This window comes from Pleurodeles waltl, chromosome 12 (genome assembly GCF_031143425.1).
Source record: "Pleurodeles waltl isolate 20211129_DDA chromosome 12, aPleWal1.hap1.20221129, whole genome shotgun sequence".
Classification (NCBI taxonomy): domain Eukaryota; kingdom Metazoa; phylum Chordata; class Amphibia; order Caudata; family Salamandridae; genus Pleurodeles; species Pleurodeles waltl.
In genome coordinates, this window is record NC_090451.1 from 599,320,808 (window position 1) to 599,339,784 (window position 18,977).

At 43.0% G+C, this 18,977-nt stretch overlaps 1 protein-coding gene across 2 annotated transcripts in view; it reads left to right on the forward strand.

Annotated features, from left to right (window-relative positions):
• The window catches only part of NR1I3 (nuclear receptor subfamily 1 group I member 3), a 493,273-nt gene extending 487,037 nt beyond the window's left edge, over window positions 1-6,236 (forward strand). The window contains exon 9 of one of the 2 annotated variants that reach the window (XM_069217814.1): window positions 1,943-6,236. In XM_069217814.1, the coding sequence (XP_069073915.1) occupies window positions 1,943-2,078 (136 nt within the window). In that variant the 3' untranslated portion in view covers window positions 2,079-6,236. The remainder of the gene's footprint in view (window positions 1-1,942) is intronic. The other variant, XM_069217815.1, reaches the window with a different exon arrangement.
• Window positions 6,237-18,977: the final 12,741 nt, after the last annotated feature.

The window sequence follows — 18,977 nt, forward strand, 5'->3', positions numbered from 1 at the left end:
ACTCTACCCTGCATCACTCCACTTTACGCCACTTCACTCTACTGTGAAACAACTAACTCTGTGCCACTGCACTTTATACTGCACCACTTTACACCACTCTGCACTACTCTACGTTACTGCGTTCAACAACACTCTACTATAAACCACCGCATTATACACCAATGCACTTTACGCAAAACCAGTGCATTCTTCTCCACTTCGCTCTGTGCCAACTACTTTGCACAACTGCACTCTATGCCACTGTACTCTACTCTGCAACACTCTACTCTATCCCACTGCACTCTAGGCCACTGCATGCTACACCACTCTACAGCATTGCGTTCTACGTCCAAACACTCTATGCCACTCTATTCTACTTTGAACCCCTGTACTCTACGCCACTGCTCTTGACACCACTGTACTTTGCACCACTCTATACTACTGCACTTTACTCTGCACCTCTCAACTCTTTGCCACTCTTCTGCACTCTACACTGATGCATTCTATACCGCTGTACTCTACACCACTTTATTCTGTATCATTCCAGTCTGCTCTACTGCACTCTTTGCCACTATAAACTACTCTGCACTACAGCATGCCACTGCACTCCACACCACTGCACTCGATACCACTCTACTCTACACCTCTTCATCTACTCTGCACCACTCCATTCTATGCCACTTCACTGTACAACAAACTACTGTACGCCACTGCACTCTATGCCATAGTTTTTCGTGCCACTGTAATCCACTCTGCGCCACTCCATCCTGCTCCACTCCATTCTACGCCATTGCAGTCTGAACTGCGCTACTCCACTCTACTCTGCACCACTCTAATCTGGGCCAGTGCACTCTATGCCAATGCACTCTACCTCAATCTACTCTGCTGCTCTGTAACTTATGCCACTCCACTCCACTCTAGGACACTACATGATACGCTACCCTAACACTCTACTCCATTAAGCTCTTCTCCCCCCCTCTCTGACACTCTTTGCCACTCCTCAACACACTTCTCCACTCAACAACACTCTAAGCAGCTCTCTCCACACTACTCCATACCACTTTACTCCACACTATTCTATTACACACTACTCCACTCTAGTCCACTACTCCACTTGACAACTAAGCAACTCTTTCCACACCACTCTGTGCCACTTCAATCTGACACCGAATGCTGCTCCCCCCTACAACACTATTCTGCTCTGCACTACTCCTCTCTGCAGCATTCTACTCCACTCTATACCAGTCTACTGCACTACAGTACTCAACTCAATTCGACTCCACTCTACGGCAATCACCTCTGCTCTACGCCTCTCTTCTCTACAACACTGTACCCCACTCTATGTAACAGCCTCTACTCCACTCCACTCTACACCATTCTATGACACTCTATGCCACTCCACTCTAGAACACTCTACTCCATTCTGAAAATCTACTCTGCACCACTCAACTCTGACACTCCATTCCAAAACCCCCTTTCCCCTCTACTCCCTTCACAACACTCCATGATACTCTACTTCACTCCAAGCAACTTTTCTCTGTACCACTCCATGCCACTTTACCACACTCTACAACATTCCATGCAACTCTATGCCACTCCACAACTGTCTATGCCACTCAATAACACGCCACTCTACTTCACAACATTCCTCTTTATGACACTCCACTCCGCGCAACTCTCCTTTACCCCACTAATTTTAACCATGTTGAACAGCAGCCACGCTGGTGTAATCCAGCACTAAAACATATTGGCAAATCCAATAGCTCTTGCATAGGTGAAACTTATTGGCTTTGCCAATGCTTGTTGTATCTATCTCTCTTACTTTGGTCGGAGTCTAATTATGAAAAATAAATGTTGGTTGAATTTAATGAAAATATTTGTGTAACTGCATGTTCAGTGGTCTGCAAACCCGGTGTGCAACAGAAATACTTGAATACCTATTTTTTGTTTCTGTGTCTTGCAGGTTTCTCTATGCAAAAATACTCTGCTTGCTGGCAGAACTGCGAACACTAAATGTCGAGAACACCAAAGAAATCCTTTTAATGCAAGAACGATCTGCTAATTTTGTGAGCCCACTAATTAAGGAACTAGTCAGCTAACTCGGGCCCATGAACCCTGACACACTGTCCAATCTACAGTAATATGTTCTTTTATTAAAGTGATCCAGATTTGGCCAGACTTGTTTGATTTCCAGCTGTCCTGTCTCCAGTCATTGGGCTCCTTGCCATTACTTCAAAGCTCACATACATTGTTTACTGAACTAATCTGCTCTTTTGTCTTTTCTGTTTTCTTACATTTCAGACTATCCTTATGACTTGCCAAAACTTGTATCATAATACGTTTGAATGCCTCTCATCCTTGATGCTCATGTTGCATGTGCACTTATCTGGTCTTGTGTGCTATAGTTTAATTTTGTGTACTCCTTTCATTATGTTGATAGTACACCAAGTATTTCTCTCATTACCTATAATTTCATGTAGGCACTTACCAGCTCCTCATGTTCAGTGTTCTCTTCAACTCGCCGAGTGGCCTCTCTGTCCGCTACAAATTCACCCAGTATTTCCCAATCGTAATCTCCTCTTATTCTGCCGAGCTATAATTTCGCTAATTATTCTGTCTTTTATTCTATTTAAGGTCTAATAACCTTCTTTCAGCCGGGCCGTACATTTTGTTCAGTCTTTTCTAAAACTGTGCAGCATAATCATCCAGGTTCCTCTAGATTGTCTACTACAGTTTCACCAAAACTTCTAGCCTTTCTGCTGTCCTAGCTGGAACAGTGGAAGCGGGGTAAATCTCCTTTCGCCTCACTGTGTCTTTCCTAATCTGAAACATAATTTGTTACTAATGAAAGTGGAAGCTGTCTGAGAGGAAGTTCTTGAAGGCCAGGGTGATGACACCATATATAAACTAAAAAGAGCAAATGTCTCTGGGATCTTTAAAAAAAATTAAAAAAGTTGGCACACATGGAGAGGTGCGGACAGAAGGGTTACACGAGGCAGTCCGGTCTGCTCTAGTACTGTCAGGGCAGCAATCTAACAAGTGCTTTGTCTCCCAACTGCTCTGTGTAGCGGGCCAGTCTTGCCAGGGTGTGAGCCCTGGCCTGACTAGAGCTCATCCTACTGATGCTTGTCCACCTTCGGGTGCCTTGAGGCGTTTGAGAAGTGATTGGGGTGTGAACATCTGCTCATAATCTTGGCTTCCCTTGGCGTTGCAGGGTGTGGTATCCAGGCCTTTTAAGGATTGGGTAGTTTCTGCTTAGATTGTCAGCCTTGATTGCTCTTCCACATCCTTCCTTATTCATAAAGTGGATTTGTTCAGCGGTAAGCAGTATTGTTGCCTTTTAAAAAGTAATGTGGATTACAGGGCCTTCTCTGAAACAAAATCGCCATGAAATAAAATGTTGATTTATATAGCACGGCTTATCACTCGTGAGGGCCTCAAGGCACTGTCCGTGGGCACGGGGAGATTAAGTGTTTGCCCAGAATCACAAGACATTGCACCGAGGCTCGAACCAGGTCTCCAGCTCCAGAGGTGGTTGCTCTAGCCTCTGCGCTACATCCTATTAGTGGAAAGGATTATGTGGCGGGTGTTTGCCACATCCCTTTATGAATCAAAGATGCTGCAAGAGCTGACCTTGAATCATTGCCTACCTGACAGGAGCAAACATCTTGCATCATGACATCCACTGGAATAAAAAGTAAATTGTGAACATTTAGTGCATTTCACAAATTCCTTTGGAATATCCTTTATTCAGGCTCCGCATGTGTTCATGTGACCCTTGATCCACTATGTACAATCTTCCTCTTTTGTCAAGAACATCAAAAAGAATCAAATCTTTAAAGATGTATCCTATTTGTCTGTTGAGTTCAAAACTCCAAATGATATAAAAAGTTCTCATTTTGATCTTGTGAGATGTTTAATGTAAAGGTAGAGCTACTGACAGAGCCCTAGTTCTCTTGAATAGTAGGGCAAAGGACACCCCCATGGGCATCATTTGCAATCTCTGCTTGATACTGTGGTCATTTTGTCAGACATTTCAGAAGATATTGGAGAGCTCTGCAGAAGAGATTAGTAATAGGAACAAAATGGTTAATCTGTGTGTGGCTGGTTAGACCAGTTTAGGTTATTTTCAGATAAACTTCTACTCCATTGTTGACATCCCAAGTCTTCTTAGCTAATTTCATACCCCCATTTTTAAACCTTCAAAAGTAGATGGTACTGATTTAAAAATGGAAAGGGTAGTAATACACTAGTAGACACTAGAGTTGTAGTTTTTCAATCAGTCTCTCATCAGAGTTTATTACTTTGAGCAAACTAAGTTTAAAGTACTCCATTGAGTGTTTTTTAAAATGCAACTAATAGCCATTGCCTGATCTCTACAAATAGACAGTAAAAAAGGATGTTGAGATAAAGGGATTTTCTTATAGTGAACGCCCTGCTGCTCACAAAAACCTCTTAATCATGTTGATATTTGACAGTTTCGGTAGTATCAGCAAGCTAATGTTGCTTTTGCAGCTGATACAGGAATTGAGCCTTTCATTACTGGGCAATCTCAGTAATTTTCAAACAAATCTCTCTCTCTTGATTTACTTTCCATGAATCTTCTGTCATAATATTTTCTGAACTATGTCACCCAGTGGGTTGCCTCCCCAAATCACCAACTTTTATAGTGTAGTCTTCAACTTTCTGATTCTCCTTTTGTGATCTTTGCCCAGCTCATGCGCATATAACTTCTCATTTTCTCCAGCACTGTTTTGTAGTCTAGAAATTTTCAGTTAATTTAGTCCTGTCACGTCCAGGTCTGTCTCTTCTGATTGATCAATAACTTCTCATGCATTCCCCTTGTCGTTCTCCTTGCTTACAATCCTGCCTTCTTTTCCCCAGTCCTGAGACCAGTGTTGCAGGGTTATTCACCGAAGCAACATCAACATCTTAACAACAATGTAGCTTCAGATCAAAATGACCTCTATAATTCAGATATTTCCAAAGTAATTCTGGACATTGTACTGTGCAGCAAAGGCACTGCTACTAAGCTGCTAAAATGTGATCGCTGGTGTTGTTTTAGGATTTTTTTATTGATGTACATTCAATTTGATTAATGATTTTTGAGACTTTTAAAAAAGTCTTTTGCCAGCATATTTGATGTCCATTTTGCATTCCATTTGTGTCCTTGTTTAATTAAGTTCCTAATGTAGCAGAATCAGACCCAACAGTTTCCCTGTTCTTATCTTGTTAGGAGTGTACATGATTGTCAGTCATGACAGCACTGGAAGGGGAAAGCGTCCATTTTTGCATAGATCAGCCATGACATAGGAAATGTTTTCCAACCACCACAAAGCTCGATCACAGGCCACAAGCATGTTTTAATGTTTTGCTTTTAGAGTTGTAAGGTATTCAGTACCTCTGCCGTTTGTATGGGTGTGATGAATAACCCCTCACCAAAGAATCCAGCAAATTCTGTTCTTTCCTGTTCTGTGGGCTTTAGTGAATGCATACTTTAACAGAAGTCTCTACCTGTAAATCTGTGTCGTCCTCTGGTTCATGGGACATACTTCATACTCCCTCTAAGTGCTCTTAGTATTTGTATGTTCGCTTCTCTCTGGTCCATTGTATTTGTGCTTCATATTTCCTAATGTCATGGGCTCATTTGAAGACTGGTCATGATTATCATTTTCTGAATGGTTACTGGTACCTGGTGGGATTAGGCAAGTGGCATGACTGGTCCAAGCTATTTCGAAGACTTTTGAGAGTCCTCCATAATAACAGGAAGATTATTACAAGAACCAGGAAGAGTGGAACTGCTTCGAGATTCAAGTGGCAGTCTCCCGTCTCAACTTATGGGGAAAACAGTTTGTGACGTGAAGAGGACAATGGTAGCCAATGCTGTATACCAGCTCTGCAAAAGGTGTCCAGTCTCGGCCGTGGACTGTGCATGCTGTGACCTTGAAGGAACTGAATGTTTTTGTTAACATGTTTTTCAAGCCAAAAGACTGCTAATCGCACAATATAAAAATAAATTGCATTGCTGCACTTTCAATGTGTTCCTTTTATGTCCCATGCATTTGGCTGATCCAGTACACCATTCTGTTAGATATTAAAGACGTAAAACCGATGATTTTGTGAAGTTTTGTCCATTATCAATGTCATTATCTTTTAATTTGTTTTGATTTGTATTGGTGGCTTTTCTGGTATTTCTGGGGATTTTGATCTTGTAAGAGTTTTCCTAAGTGATAATAAAGTTAAAGCTGATATTTGCACTCATTTTCCCATCTCCTGTTTCATAAACTGGGCAGTAAGATAGATGGACCTGAATCACAATGATGATAATAACAATAACAGTAATTTCAATTATCATATGTTTTTATAGTGTTTCACACTGCACTTCTGCTGTTTTTAATGTTACTCAACAAGCCAGTGATTGTGTATTTATGCTTCAAACCATAGATTGAGCATTGAGTCCCAGGGTCTGATTTCGAGTTCGGTGGTCTTACCGTCGCACTGCCGCAGCACCAGTCCCAAGAAGACCGCTGAGCCAGCGGTCTTCTGCCCGCCATATTACGATGTTTCTGTTGTGCTGGCGGTCTTGCAGCGTTGGTCTTCCAAAGGAGGTGGACCGTTGTGCTAGGAACCTCATTTTTTTGTAGATTTTGATCCACAGTGCTAATACATATGTCTGTATGTACACAAAGCAAGTCTGAAAATACACACATATGTATTACACTGAACAGAAAACATACCCTGTCCAACAGCATGGGTCCACAGACATTGTAATAGTGAAGCAATGTACGAGTGGCTTGACGCCAACGGTGTGCATTTTCATCACTGGCAAGTGTCTGCAGCAAAAGGAGGACCTTGACATGGCGCTCCGTGATGGGAAGAGGAGTGGAAACTGGATATAAGGTAAGTACTTTCCTTATATCTCGTGTTTCCCCCCAGTCGATGTCCGAGGTCTTCATGCCACAGTCAGCTTAGTGGTGAGCCACGCCATAATACCTCCTGCGGGAACAGAGGCTAGACTCCAGCCATCAGTCACTGTAGCATGTGACCGCCGTCGATACGGGATTGAAAGAGTAGTGGTGACAGCAGGACACAGGTGGTCTTTCGTCAGTGGGACTACCAACATCGTAATTCGGCTGGCGGACTGCCTAGTTGGTGGTCGGGGTTGTCGCCACTGCCGCAATGGCAGTACCACAACCTCCAAAGTCATATTCGGGCCCTAAGGCAGGTTGCTGTGGAACTTAACATGTTGCTGTAGTTCATGGAGGCTGTTAAGGCATGAATTACAAAGGTAGACTTGCATAGAAAGGTAACCCTTGCAGGTTTTAGTGACAGAGTAGCATTGCCAAGGAGGAATCATTCAAAGGGGCTTTTCCGGGAACACCTTTGACCATCGTTTAATATGCCTCAGCATTTTTTAGAAAATTTAGAAAAGTGCCTGTTTCAAGTTGGCTCACAGCCTACTTTTAGTAAGACTTTATCACTGTCTATTTGGGGTCTGGGACCCACTAACCAATGTTCACATTGTAGCCTGCCAAGAACTGATAATTAGTGGCAGTAAACCTTTTCTGCTTATTTAATATTTAACGAGCACCGGTTTCAAAGATGCCTAAAAAGGACTGCATCACATTTAAAGGCATTTTTCATACGTGAACAACTCCTTTTCCTATCGGCAAATATCTCATGTCTGCTCCATACTGGCTCTGAAATCCTTAAGATTTAAAGGCTTCTTTGGTGGCGACCAATGTTAGGTGATAACGTCTTGTGAGCGGACTGGCTATCGGATCTTGCCATCCGTGTATTGATATCCAGGGCTCCGCAAATACCTGACTCTTAAATTGATCTTTTTGTTTCTGAACGTAAACTTTCTGATTTAAGATATGGATGAGGGACTCTTGGAGGCCTTGGAGATTCTTATTTTCTGAGCTAATAAAATTAGTCACCACGTATGATCTCACTGTGAGTATTTGACTGGCCCCCCTTAAGCACTGGCAACACTTGGAAAAAAAAGAAACTCTCAGCAGTATTTACTTTTATCCCCTGCTCTTGCCATGTCCCCTACTAAGGTGCAGGGACAAATATAATCAGCTTATAGCTTTATTCGATCATATGAAGGTAAACGAAGATTAAATCTATTTTGAAAACTATGAAAACGTTAAACAAACAGTAAGTCTGGGTTTAATATGATAAAACACAGTGTTAGCACTTTTGAAGAATACACAAAGGAGGGAGCCAACAGCTGTGGACAAAGATGGCTGTAGTTGTATGTTAGAGGTAGATACAATTCAAAAACACTACAGAGAATACACCCAGAAAAAGAGGCAGGTTGAGCGATATTGTGCTGCGATCTGTGCCAAAAAAGCTTCACCTCAGAATAGCAGACTAAAGTGAGTTTAGCCATTGGCATGTGGTCTCTCCGATGAAACGGCCATCTTGAGTGACTTGTGTGGTGAACCTGATTTTTTTTTTAAAGTGGCTCTTTTGTAGTCACAACTCTGGTTGGAGTGCCAGCTTGCCATGTATTGGCCTTCTTGGAATCCTGTTGTTTTGTCTCTCTGACTCTGCTCCCTAAAGTCTCTACACGAGCAATAACATAACAACACAACATATACATTTGTAAAGCACATGTTCACCCTCGGTTCCTCTTTCCACTGAATAAAGGTGCCTGTTGTTATCTAGTTTAATGGTACCTTAGAGACAGTAGTCACCCCTGCCTCCTTCAGCCAAGACTCTCAACTGTTCTGCCCCTCGATGTCTTTCAGCGCGTTTATGAACGATCAGGCACTTGGAAGCGATCCTTCATCGAGTGGCCTCGGAAGAGGTCCTGAGGCGGGAAAATAAAAGGTTCTGCGTCTGAATTGGCTCTTTTTGGCCTCTTTATTTTTATTCTGTGACCTCCTGTCACTCTAAAGCATAGAAATCATTTTATTCAATCAATGCACTCGCAGGAGTCCCAAGGCAATTTTCATAACAGCGCCATAAAACGAGCACACATTGCAAGCCCATGCAGTGCAGGTGGGAAATGCACCAACACATAATTTCGGGGATCTGAACTTGTTTTTCCCGATGAAGCTTTGATCCAAACATTTGCCTGCATCTGGATGTTTTGTGTCAGATGATGGGCTTGGTGGAATGATGTGAGAACAGAAACACATACATTTGAGACTTATCTCAGCCTACATCAGTAGCTGCTGAGTAAATTCAGACCAACTGTTTTTTTTCTTCTAATTGAAAACCGACTATAATAAGAAAATTGTCATCTTATGGCAGTTTTTGACACAAACTATTATCACCTAACCCCCAAATAGGAAAATAAAAAGTACTCACCTTTCATTTATTGTACATCCACATATTGTGTTGATACTCCAAAGCAGGCAAATCTTAAAGAAGAAATCTGGTTTTCCTTTCTAAACACTATAACCACACTGGATATATCAAAGCTGCAGTCCCACAGCACCGGAGTGGTGCCCAGTGTTGCTATTGTTAATTACTTGTTGTTGTTGTTGTTGTTAAGTACTTGCTACCACACAATCTGCTAGTCCCAGCAATGCATCATAATTTCACCTGGTTTTTAGGTAAAAACTGACTGTAATATTTTAACTGCCCTATATCCTCTTTATAAAACAACGAAAAAAAAGATTTGGGGTGCTTAAATTGTAAAAAAAAAATTAAAAAAATTAATTAATAAAAATATATAGGTGGAGACCCAAATGTTACTCGCACAGCCGAATGGTGGCGTTCCTGCATACCAAGGCAGCCTACTTTTGATTCCATCTCCTTGATCTTTTTTCACCCCTTCGCTTTCTGCCGTCTTTAGCTCACTTATGCAGGTTGTTTTTCCTCCCTCCTTTCTTCCTATGAAAGGATACTGTGTCAAAATCTGATGATGAAAATATAAGTTCCAGTCCCCGGTGCAGAGCACCAGGAAACAACAACATAAATTAAATGCTGATGTGGGGCTACCTATCCTTGACTGCATGACTTTCACCAATATGGGTTACACAGTCTTGTGCTGTTCGGCCGGGACATAAGAGGTTTGAAGGCCTTGGGCCAAACTTACTTTGGGACCCCTTTTTCAGAACAGTTTTGAAATTATGATCCAGTTTAAGCTCTTTCATGCCCTCTTTGGCCAGGTCACTGGCGATGCACAGGCACACTCGTCCAAATTCTCAATGTAATTACATCTCATATTCAGCTATAGTGACCTGTGTTTTCAATATTTACACAGCAGCAGCTCACTAACATTATTGCAAATATGCTGTATGATACCAGGCCATTTCTCACGTGAGGTCCTGTTTAAATCTAGAAGAAACCTTTTTATGGATTTTTCAGGAAACATAACACAACATTTCTCTGCATCATTTCTGTAACCGACTTTCCAACATCACCAGCATTAAAAATAAACTAAAGAAAAAAGATATTTAAAATAATCTGGTTAAGAATTATCCAAGGTCATCAGGGGAAGACCGCAGAACAGAGCTGGTCCACCTGGGGGCCCCCTAAAAGGCTGGGTCCTGGGGCCAGAGCCCATATGCCCCTGTCTTAAAACGTCTTTCCTGTGGTTCGTTTTCACCTACCAGTGATGGGCCTCTTCTGTGAAAACTCTAAAAACTACGACCCACTCTCATATGTTTCCAATTTGAATTCCTTAAGATTTCCCTGTCCACAGCCATTCAGAAAACACCTGTCCGCATACCACAAATTATGAAAATGCACTTTGGTCTCGCACTTCCTCATCCATCCATCACACTGTGAAGCGATGGGTCCCAAAACACAATAAACACACCTGAGTCATCAGCATGCAAGGCAAGGAAACACTTCCCAGGTAAGCTCAAAGTGAAGACAACACACTTCCAGCCACACATTCACATGGTTTAACGTGCTGTGCGTGTGTTGAAGCATTTCTTGCCCGGGGTAAGCACTACACAAATACCACAATACTTTCAGTACCAGTCCCAACCACAGACCCACTCATGTAGTAAAATATCTTTGGCCCTGTACAAAGACTGTCTACTACCACTGCCCGAATTTAAGATCGCTTTTCATGCTCATTTATTGAGAGGTTCTTCAGCTCGGCCTTGGAGTAAGTCAGGCACCACACATGGCCATTAACAGGTACTCCAACAGACACACATAACAAATAATGGACACAGGGCATTAAAATACCACCCCTAAGGAAATAATGTTGAATAAATAAATACAGTTAGTTTTATTTTTAAAATATAATTATACAAATGTTTGATTTAATTTTGAAAATTATATTACTATTAACAACTCATTTTATTTAAAATGTGATAAACTTTCAAATAAAGTCAAAATTAGGTTCAACTTTTAAACTTTTGTAAAAATGAAACAAAATTAAATTGTTTAAACTCATAACCTTTAACAAAATGTATACTAAAAGTACAAATGTTACTGTTGCTAAAATATATTCATTATTTTATTATTATAAAATATATTTACAAAGCAAACTAAAATATTTTTATGAACCAAGTATTACAGATTTATTTTAATGACCTAATGTTCTGTAACATTTTATTTTATTAGTTCTATGGTACTGATGACTATTTTAAATTATTTTTAATTTATAGATATATTAAAATATTTTAGATAATGTTTTAAAGAGTTATACATTTAAAAAGGTTCTCTGTATTTTCCCACCGAGAGAACTCTATTAAGCTGATGCAGATCTCCACAACAGTGACAGAGATTTCCACCTACATGTGAAAAGTTACTAGTAGTAATTTTAAACTCATAGATTTGTCTCCACGCCCTATTTCACGGGGTGGAGACATGTAAGTCTACACTTTGTAGTAAATTTATGCTCGGAAATGGTGATTAGCCAAAATTACTAAATTTACTATAATTGTAAATTAAATTTACAGGTGTAGGGTTACGTATACATTTACCTTTGTGACTACGCTCCATAGATTTCTGATAAGGATAGCATCTTGATTCATTCACCAATGTAGGCTCACTCAAAGTTCTTCATTTATTGCATACATAATGAATTCATCTAATATATTATATTTTTCAAACTTTAGAGGATGCAGTCCCAGAAACCTAAGTTATGCCGTGCGGAGACATTGTGGGGCCAGTTCACAAATTTAAATGTAGACTTGTGTATTTACTCATGTGCATATTTACTCTTACACTTTTTAGTAACTTTACTACTTTTAGCTGTCCAATATTTCCAAGTGTAAAGTTACTACAAAGTGTAGGCTTACCTGTTCCCACTCTCTTAAGCCAGAGGTGAAGTCAAATGTAAGACTATAAACATACTATGAATAACATTTTACATGTAGGTGTAGGTCTCCAGCACCGGAAAAGATATATCTTTATGGTAAAGTATAGGGAAAAGTAAAAAAAAAACAAAAGTGTACTAAACTTTTAATAATAGTAACAATATTTTAATGACAAATAGTAATGCTAAAAATTGTATATATGTTTTAAACCAGAACAAATAAAATGCCAAAGCACTAGCTTAAAAGTATAGAAAAACAATTATATTAAATTAATGTATAATTATTTATTTAAAGATTTATTTAAAACAAAACTCACCTACAGTAAAATGTATATTTCCATTTAATATGTAATAAAATTACCAAATGTTATGTATATAATTAATTTTAATTGAATGTATATTTTTTACAAAATTAAATATTAAACTGAATTTAACCTTAAAAAAGTCTCTCTCTCTCTCTCTCTCTCTATATATATATATATATATATATATATATATATATGTCTGAATAATTTAATTTAGTTTCACATTTTACATATGGTATTTTATGTTTTTTTTGGTCTCAGCTTCCATTATCTTCTACAGGAGTGTCTTGCAGTATCTGTTAATGGCCATGTGTGGTGCTGGACTTGCTCCAAAGCTAGTCTGGAGTACATTAGCATTTGTTTTAGGTCCTCTTTAGATGTAGTAACTTTAGAAGTGCAGTTTTATAGAAATGGGCTGACTCTTTCCAGATGTAGGTAGGTATGTGATACATTTGTACAACTATTAGTGTGAATTTTCAACTATTTTAAATTCTAGGCTTGTGTTCTTGTCTTCTTTCGTTCTGAGGAAGCCTAAAACTGTAATGGCTGAAACGGATCGACCTTTAATTTGGAGGAGCTCAACGACATTCATTGATTTTTGATTGGATCGGTCTTAAGGAGAAAGTTAGGGGTTAGTATCCCCAAGGACTTCTTGACACTGAGAATACCTTCAGGTGGATTAAAAACTCGAAAGACTATATAAATATCTTCACGTTTTTAATTACAAGCAAGGGACAAGGAAAAGATGGACAAAGATGGTGTTTGTCACATATTGGAGTCTTTGTTTTTGTATGTGAGCTTTGTAATTGGCATTAATCAATTATCTTTCCAGAGGTCTAGATGAATGAGATGGAATGTAGACAGATGTACAGATAGGCTTTGTGTAATAATTGGATATGAGAAATCTGTTTGATTGTGTCATATTCCAAGTGAAAATTAATGATTCAATTGTGGCATAAGTACCTTGAGTTGGATTTATCCATACAGTATACCGCCCCTACCCCCTTATACAATATAAGTAGTCCATGTTAGGTGGGGTTAGACGGGCAAATCTCTGTTTATCTAATCCATTTATTCCCTTTGGGATTTTACCAGTGGTTTGGAGGTCGGTCGGGAGCTGAAGGCAGATAATTTCAGCAGGAACAGACGGTGCTTTTGGAGAGAGAGGACAGACAGCGAGAAAAGGGAGCGAGGAGATATGATGATAGGAGCGAGGCTGGATTGCTTTATGTTCTCAGTCTAGCTCTTACTCTGAAGGCATTAACACAGACCCCTGTAATGTTTCATTCATAGTCTCGTATTTCAGAATTGAAACATTTTCAGCTCTAATCTTTTACACTAAACTCGTTGTCACTCGTTTTTGTTTATTCTACTAACAAGCTTTGGCAATAGGTTTCATGTGTTTTATGCTAATGTCCCTTGTGTTATATGTGTGGATGCCAGTGCTTAATTTGTGCTTGTTGATCCGGTGCTGAGCACCGGCACTTATTTTTGAGGGCCGGGGCTTGCTCTTCTGCCTCAAGCATTTTCTGCGAGCAAAAGGCACGTTTGGGAAAGACGGAAGAAGGGAAAAACGAAAACGCGCCACAAATCCCCCGCCTCCCAAATAATGATGCACAAATCACTGCGGCGGATAGTGGATGTCGACCGACCATGGGTGGTACGGACCGCCACGGCTAGCAAGTGGACCCAACAGCAAGAAATGCACACATTGGCAAGTTTGAAACCCTCACACCTGACACACATCCACAACACTATAAAACACTTACATAGACACCCCACAATCCTTTGCATAGCCAATAGGATAACTGAGACTGACAACATTACACGCATACACAGAACGCAACATCACACAAGTCACACACCCAACCACACAACAGCACCCTCACGAATATCCACACAACACACCACTCACAACACACACCTTGACACCCCCTAAACACCCACGCTTCACAGATAGGGAGCTAAGAACAATGGTGGATGAAATACTCGAGGTCAAGCCACAAATCTTCGGGGCACAGGTCCAGCACACACCCATCGACAGGAAGATGGAGTTATGGCAGACGATTGTCAACAAGGTCAAAGCAGTGGGAAACCATCCACGCACGAGGGACGACATCCGCAAGAGATGGAACGACCTGCGCAGGAAGGCAAGGTCGATGGCATTGAGGCACAACATTGTGGTCCAGGAGACTGGGGGAGGACCCCTGCCTACACTCCTGACTACACCGACTGGGAGGAAAAGGTACTGGCCATCTTGCACCCGGAGGGCCTCACTGGGCTCACTGGAAGAATGGACTCAGGTAAGTCATCTACAATTACCCCATCTCCACCACACCTGTAATGTATGCACTACCCCACCCCTCCAACTACCACCAGGACCACTACACCGCTCAGGCCACAATCACTACACCCAGTCATCCTGCATGCCCACAAACCCACTAACAGGCCCACATCCCTCCCCCTGTGCACAGCCCCCTACCCCTGCGAGGAATCACAATGGCACTACACAACCCACAATGCACCTCCACATCCCATGCAAAATGCAATGACAACCCCACAATAGCTCCCTGCATGGCCCAACAGGGGAATAAACTGCAAAAAAGGGCAGAGCTGTGCATCCTTATTCAAATTAGTACATGTAACATACATGTCTAACCCCCCCCCCCCATAGGCACCACCACCAAAGCCACCCTAACTGAAAGGCCAAGGAGTGCCAGTGCCCCACATGGAGACAGAGGCCCCACTTAGGACACTGGAGAGGGACGTGTGGAAAGTGAGGAATACCCTGGCCCATCACACAGTCCTGGATTGTCACCCTCCAGCGGCCCCACCCAGGACCCCACTGACACCCCTACCACCCAGCCACCAACATCAGCTCTGGCCAAACGTCCCCACACCTTTGTGTTTCCAGGCCACAGACTGGTGGAACAAAAATACAGAGGCCAGAGTCTACACCTACCAACAGGCAGGATGATGATGGCCCCAGTACAAGTAGTACTGCCAGACCTGTGCAGGGGACACAGGCACAGGGGGTTGGGCCCCGTGGGAGGGTATCAGTGGCCCAGGGGGGAGGCCAAAGAATGGATTCTGCAGCCCAGGAGATGATCTCTGAGGTCCTGGGAGCATACCACCAAACACAAGACAGGATGGGCCAGATCCTGGCTACCCTGGAACAGTCAAAGGCTGCAGATAGCCCAACATCAAGAGACCATGGAGCAGTGGAAACAACTGCATGCCACCATGGCCACTATAACAGAGGTGCTGCAGCACCTCTACCCAACCCAGCCTGAGACCCCCACAAACCAGGAAGCCCCTACCACTGCCCAGGACACAAAAAAGCCATCAGCATCAGCAACTGGACTGGTGGCACTGGCAAAGGACACACAGGAGACCAGCACCCCTACCTGTGCAGCTCAGCACCAAGCCCTCAAACGGTCCCTCATTACCCAGAAATGGCACAGGAACACCTGCCAAGACCAAGGCGCCCACTAAGAAGTGACTCTGACATGGACTGTCTCCCAAGTGTGCCACTGTGCCACCATCCTTGCCCGCCAATAGCAACATAACAACTTGCAAGGGACAGATGGACATATACCCACTGCCGCCAATCGCTGAGCCCATGTACCTAGTATGGACATCCACCATTAGCCCACTCCCTATCTCTGTAAAGCGCACCAATGCATTTAGGACACCAAATAAAACCCATGTGCACCAATTCATATGTCTCCTGTCATAATGATGAATCAATTGTAAATTTGAATGCATTTGCCAATAAATTCCATAATCAGACCTTTATTGTAGGGATGGTACCCCACCCCAACATTGTGTGGAGTAAACAGAAATGTTCACCATTTTGTTTCCATGGCACATGCCACCTTATTCTTCAGATAACAGTGTCAATGACTACAGACCCCACATCCCCATAGTGAATAAGTCAGACATTATGCATTGCAGACAACATCATCAGTGAACAGTACCTCATAGTCACTTGAAGTATAGTTGGATCAGCTGGTTCCTGGAGTGGACATCTTACCCCTCATCATCTTCACCATCACTCTCATCCCCTTTCAGAGGAAGCAGGTCTGAATATACAGCACCCTCCTCCTTCAGTAGGGGGATAGCTTTCCTCACAGCCACATCGTGCAGCATGCAGCAGGCCACCACTATTCTGCACACCTTCTCAGGGGCATAGCACTGGGAACCCCCAGAGAGATGAAAGGAATGGAATCTAGCCTTCAGAGGACCTATAGTGCGCTCTATCACCCTCCTAGTACGTCCATGGGCCTCATTGTAATTCCTCTCTGCATCTGTCCTGGGATTTCTCACAGGTGTCAGGAGCCATTGCATGTTGGGGTCGCCAGAATCACCTGCGAAAGTGGTTGAAACAGGACTGTAACAAACTGCCTTTACTTGCAGACAGCCTGGCTGTCAGCTATGTACAGATCCAGTGTCATACACACTCACCTATGAGCCATCACCTTGTAGGTGATCCATCATGTGTGGCACACTGCTGTTTCTCAGGACAAATGAATCATGGACTGATCCTGGAAACATGGCATTCACATGTGATATGTACTGGACTGCAGTACACACCAATTGTATGTTCATTGAGTGGAGGTTTTTCCTGTTTCTGTACACCTGTTCATTTACTCTTGGGGGGATGAGAGCTATGTGGGTGCCATCGATGGCACCTATCACATGGGTAATGTTAGCAAAGGCATAAAAGTCCAACTTGATGGCAGGAAGTTCAGCCCCTTGGGGAAACTTTACATATGTCTGTAGGTGTACTACAAATGCATCCAGGAATTTGGACAGGATGAGGCTAAACATTGGCTGTGAGAAGCCTGCACCCATGCCCACTGTCATCTGAAATGAGCCTGTGGCCACGAAATGGAGTACAGAGGGCACTTGCACTTCAGCAGGGATGGCATGCTGATTCCGATTAGCCGGTCTCAGTACTGGATCCAGTAATGCACATAACTCATGGATTGTTGGACAAGTGAGTCTCTAGTTGACAATTATGTGACGTTCCACCATGGTCTCAAATCAACAAGAGGCCTGTACACAAATGGGGCCCTCCCTCGCCACATGGGTCTGTACCTAGGGGGAGGAGAGAACACATGTGAGGGACACACATACATATGTATAACATGTGTATGAAGAACTGCTGTACAATATGTAGGTTACACATACAAGCACTGTATGATGTACAACTGTAGGGACATGTATGAAGTGATACGTCTGGACTGTTGTGGGGAACATACACTCATGTGGGCATGCGACTAAGGTCTGGGGTCCATAGGGCCTGAATGGGGCTCATGACCAGGAAATATCTGCGTCGTGCTAGCAAAATGGCAGCCTCCTGCCATCCAGATATGTAGCAGTGGAAGTGACCTCATTCCGCTGGCGGTTGTTATGGCGTAAGGCAATGTTCACTGCTGTGCACCCATTCATTGGTTAACATGGTTTTCAATGGGGAACCTGGGCCTATCATGATCGCCGCCGGCGGTGACGGTGCATACCGTCGCGGAGCGTACACCACGTCGTCACCCCAAGTTTACTTGACTCCCAGATCCCGTGCATGCAAGTACTCCACTGACTGTGCTGCTGTGTCCTGACTCTGGGTACTCAAATGGCACATGTCACAGGGGAAAGGGCCCCAGCCTTCACCATGGAGGAGCTGGAGAAGCTGGTGGATGGGGTCCTACCTCTGTATGCCAAGAAATATGAGCGACCAGAGGTGCAGGAGAGGAGGCAGATGACATGCATGGATGTGTGTGATGGTGGCGGTTGCCTGTATGCATGTGTGGTCGGCATGTAGCTGCACAGGCGTAGATTGTGAGGCAAGTACCGTGATTGAGGTGGTGAATTGATCTTGTGAAGTGTCCGTCCCATAGGGGACATATAGTCAGCGGTATCACTTGGCCATATCCTGAACTCGGTTTTCTTTTCTGTGTCCCCCATAAAGGTCAGCGCCTATCAGAAGAGGGCACTCTGAAAGGCCATTGCCAGGGAGGTGCGGACCCTTGGGGGTCTACAACTGGCTCAGCACCCATTGCAGGAAGTGGTAGGAGGACCTGCAGCGCTGGGCCAGGAAGACCTGTGAGGCCCAGCTAGCAGAGTACTCCCAACGAGGAAGGGATGGCCGTTGGGCCTTGACCCCCCTAATGTGGCGCATTCTGGCGGTGGCATATCCAGATTTGGATGGGCGCTTGAAGGTTGCACAGCAGCCACAAGGGGGTGAGTAACAACACCATTTCATGCCTTTTTGATGGATGTCTGAGGGTGCTGTAGTATGTATGCTGTCTAGTGCCAGGCACTCCGACAGATGTCTGCCAGCAGTCCTGCTCCCATGGGCACTGAGATGTTTCGAGGCAGGTCTGCAGTTCATCAGGTACTTGTGTCATGTGGGAGAGAAGTTCTATGCTAGGGTTGTGGCCACTAGTCAG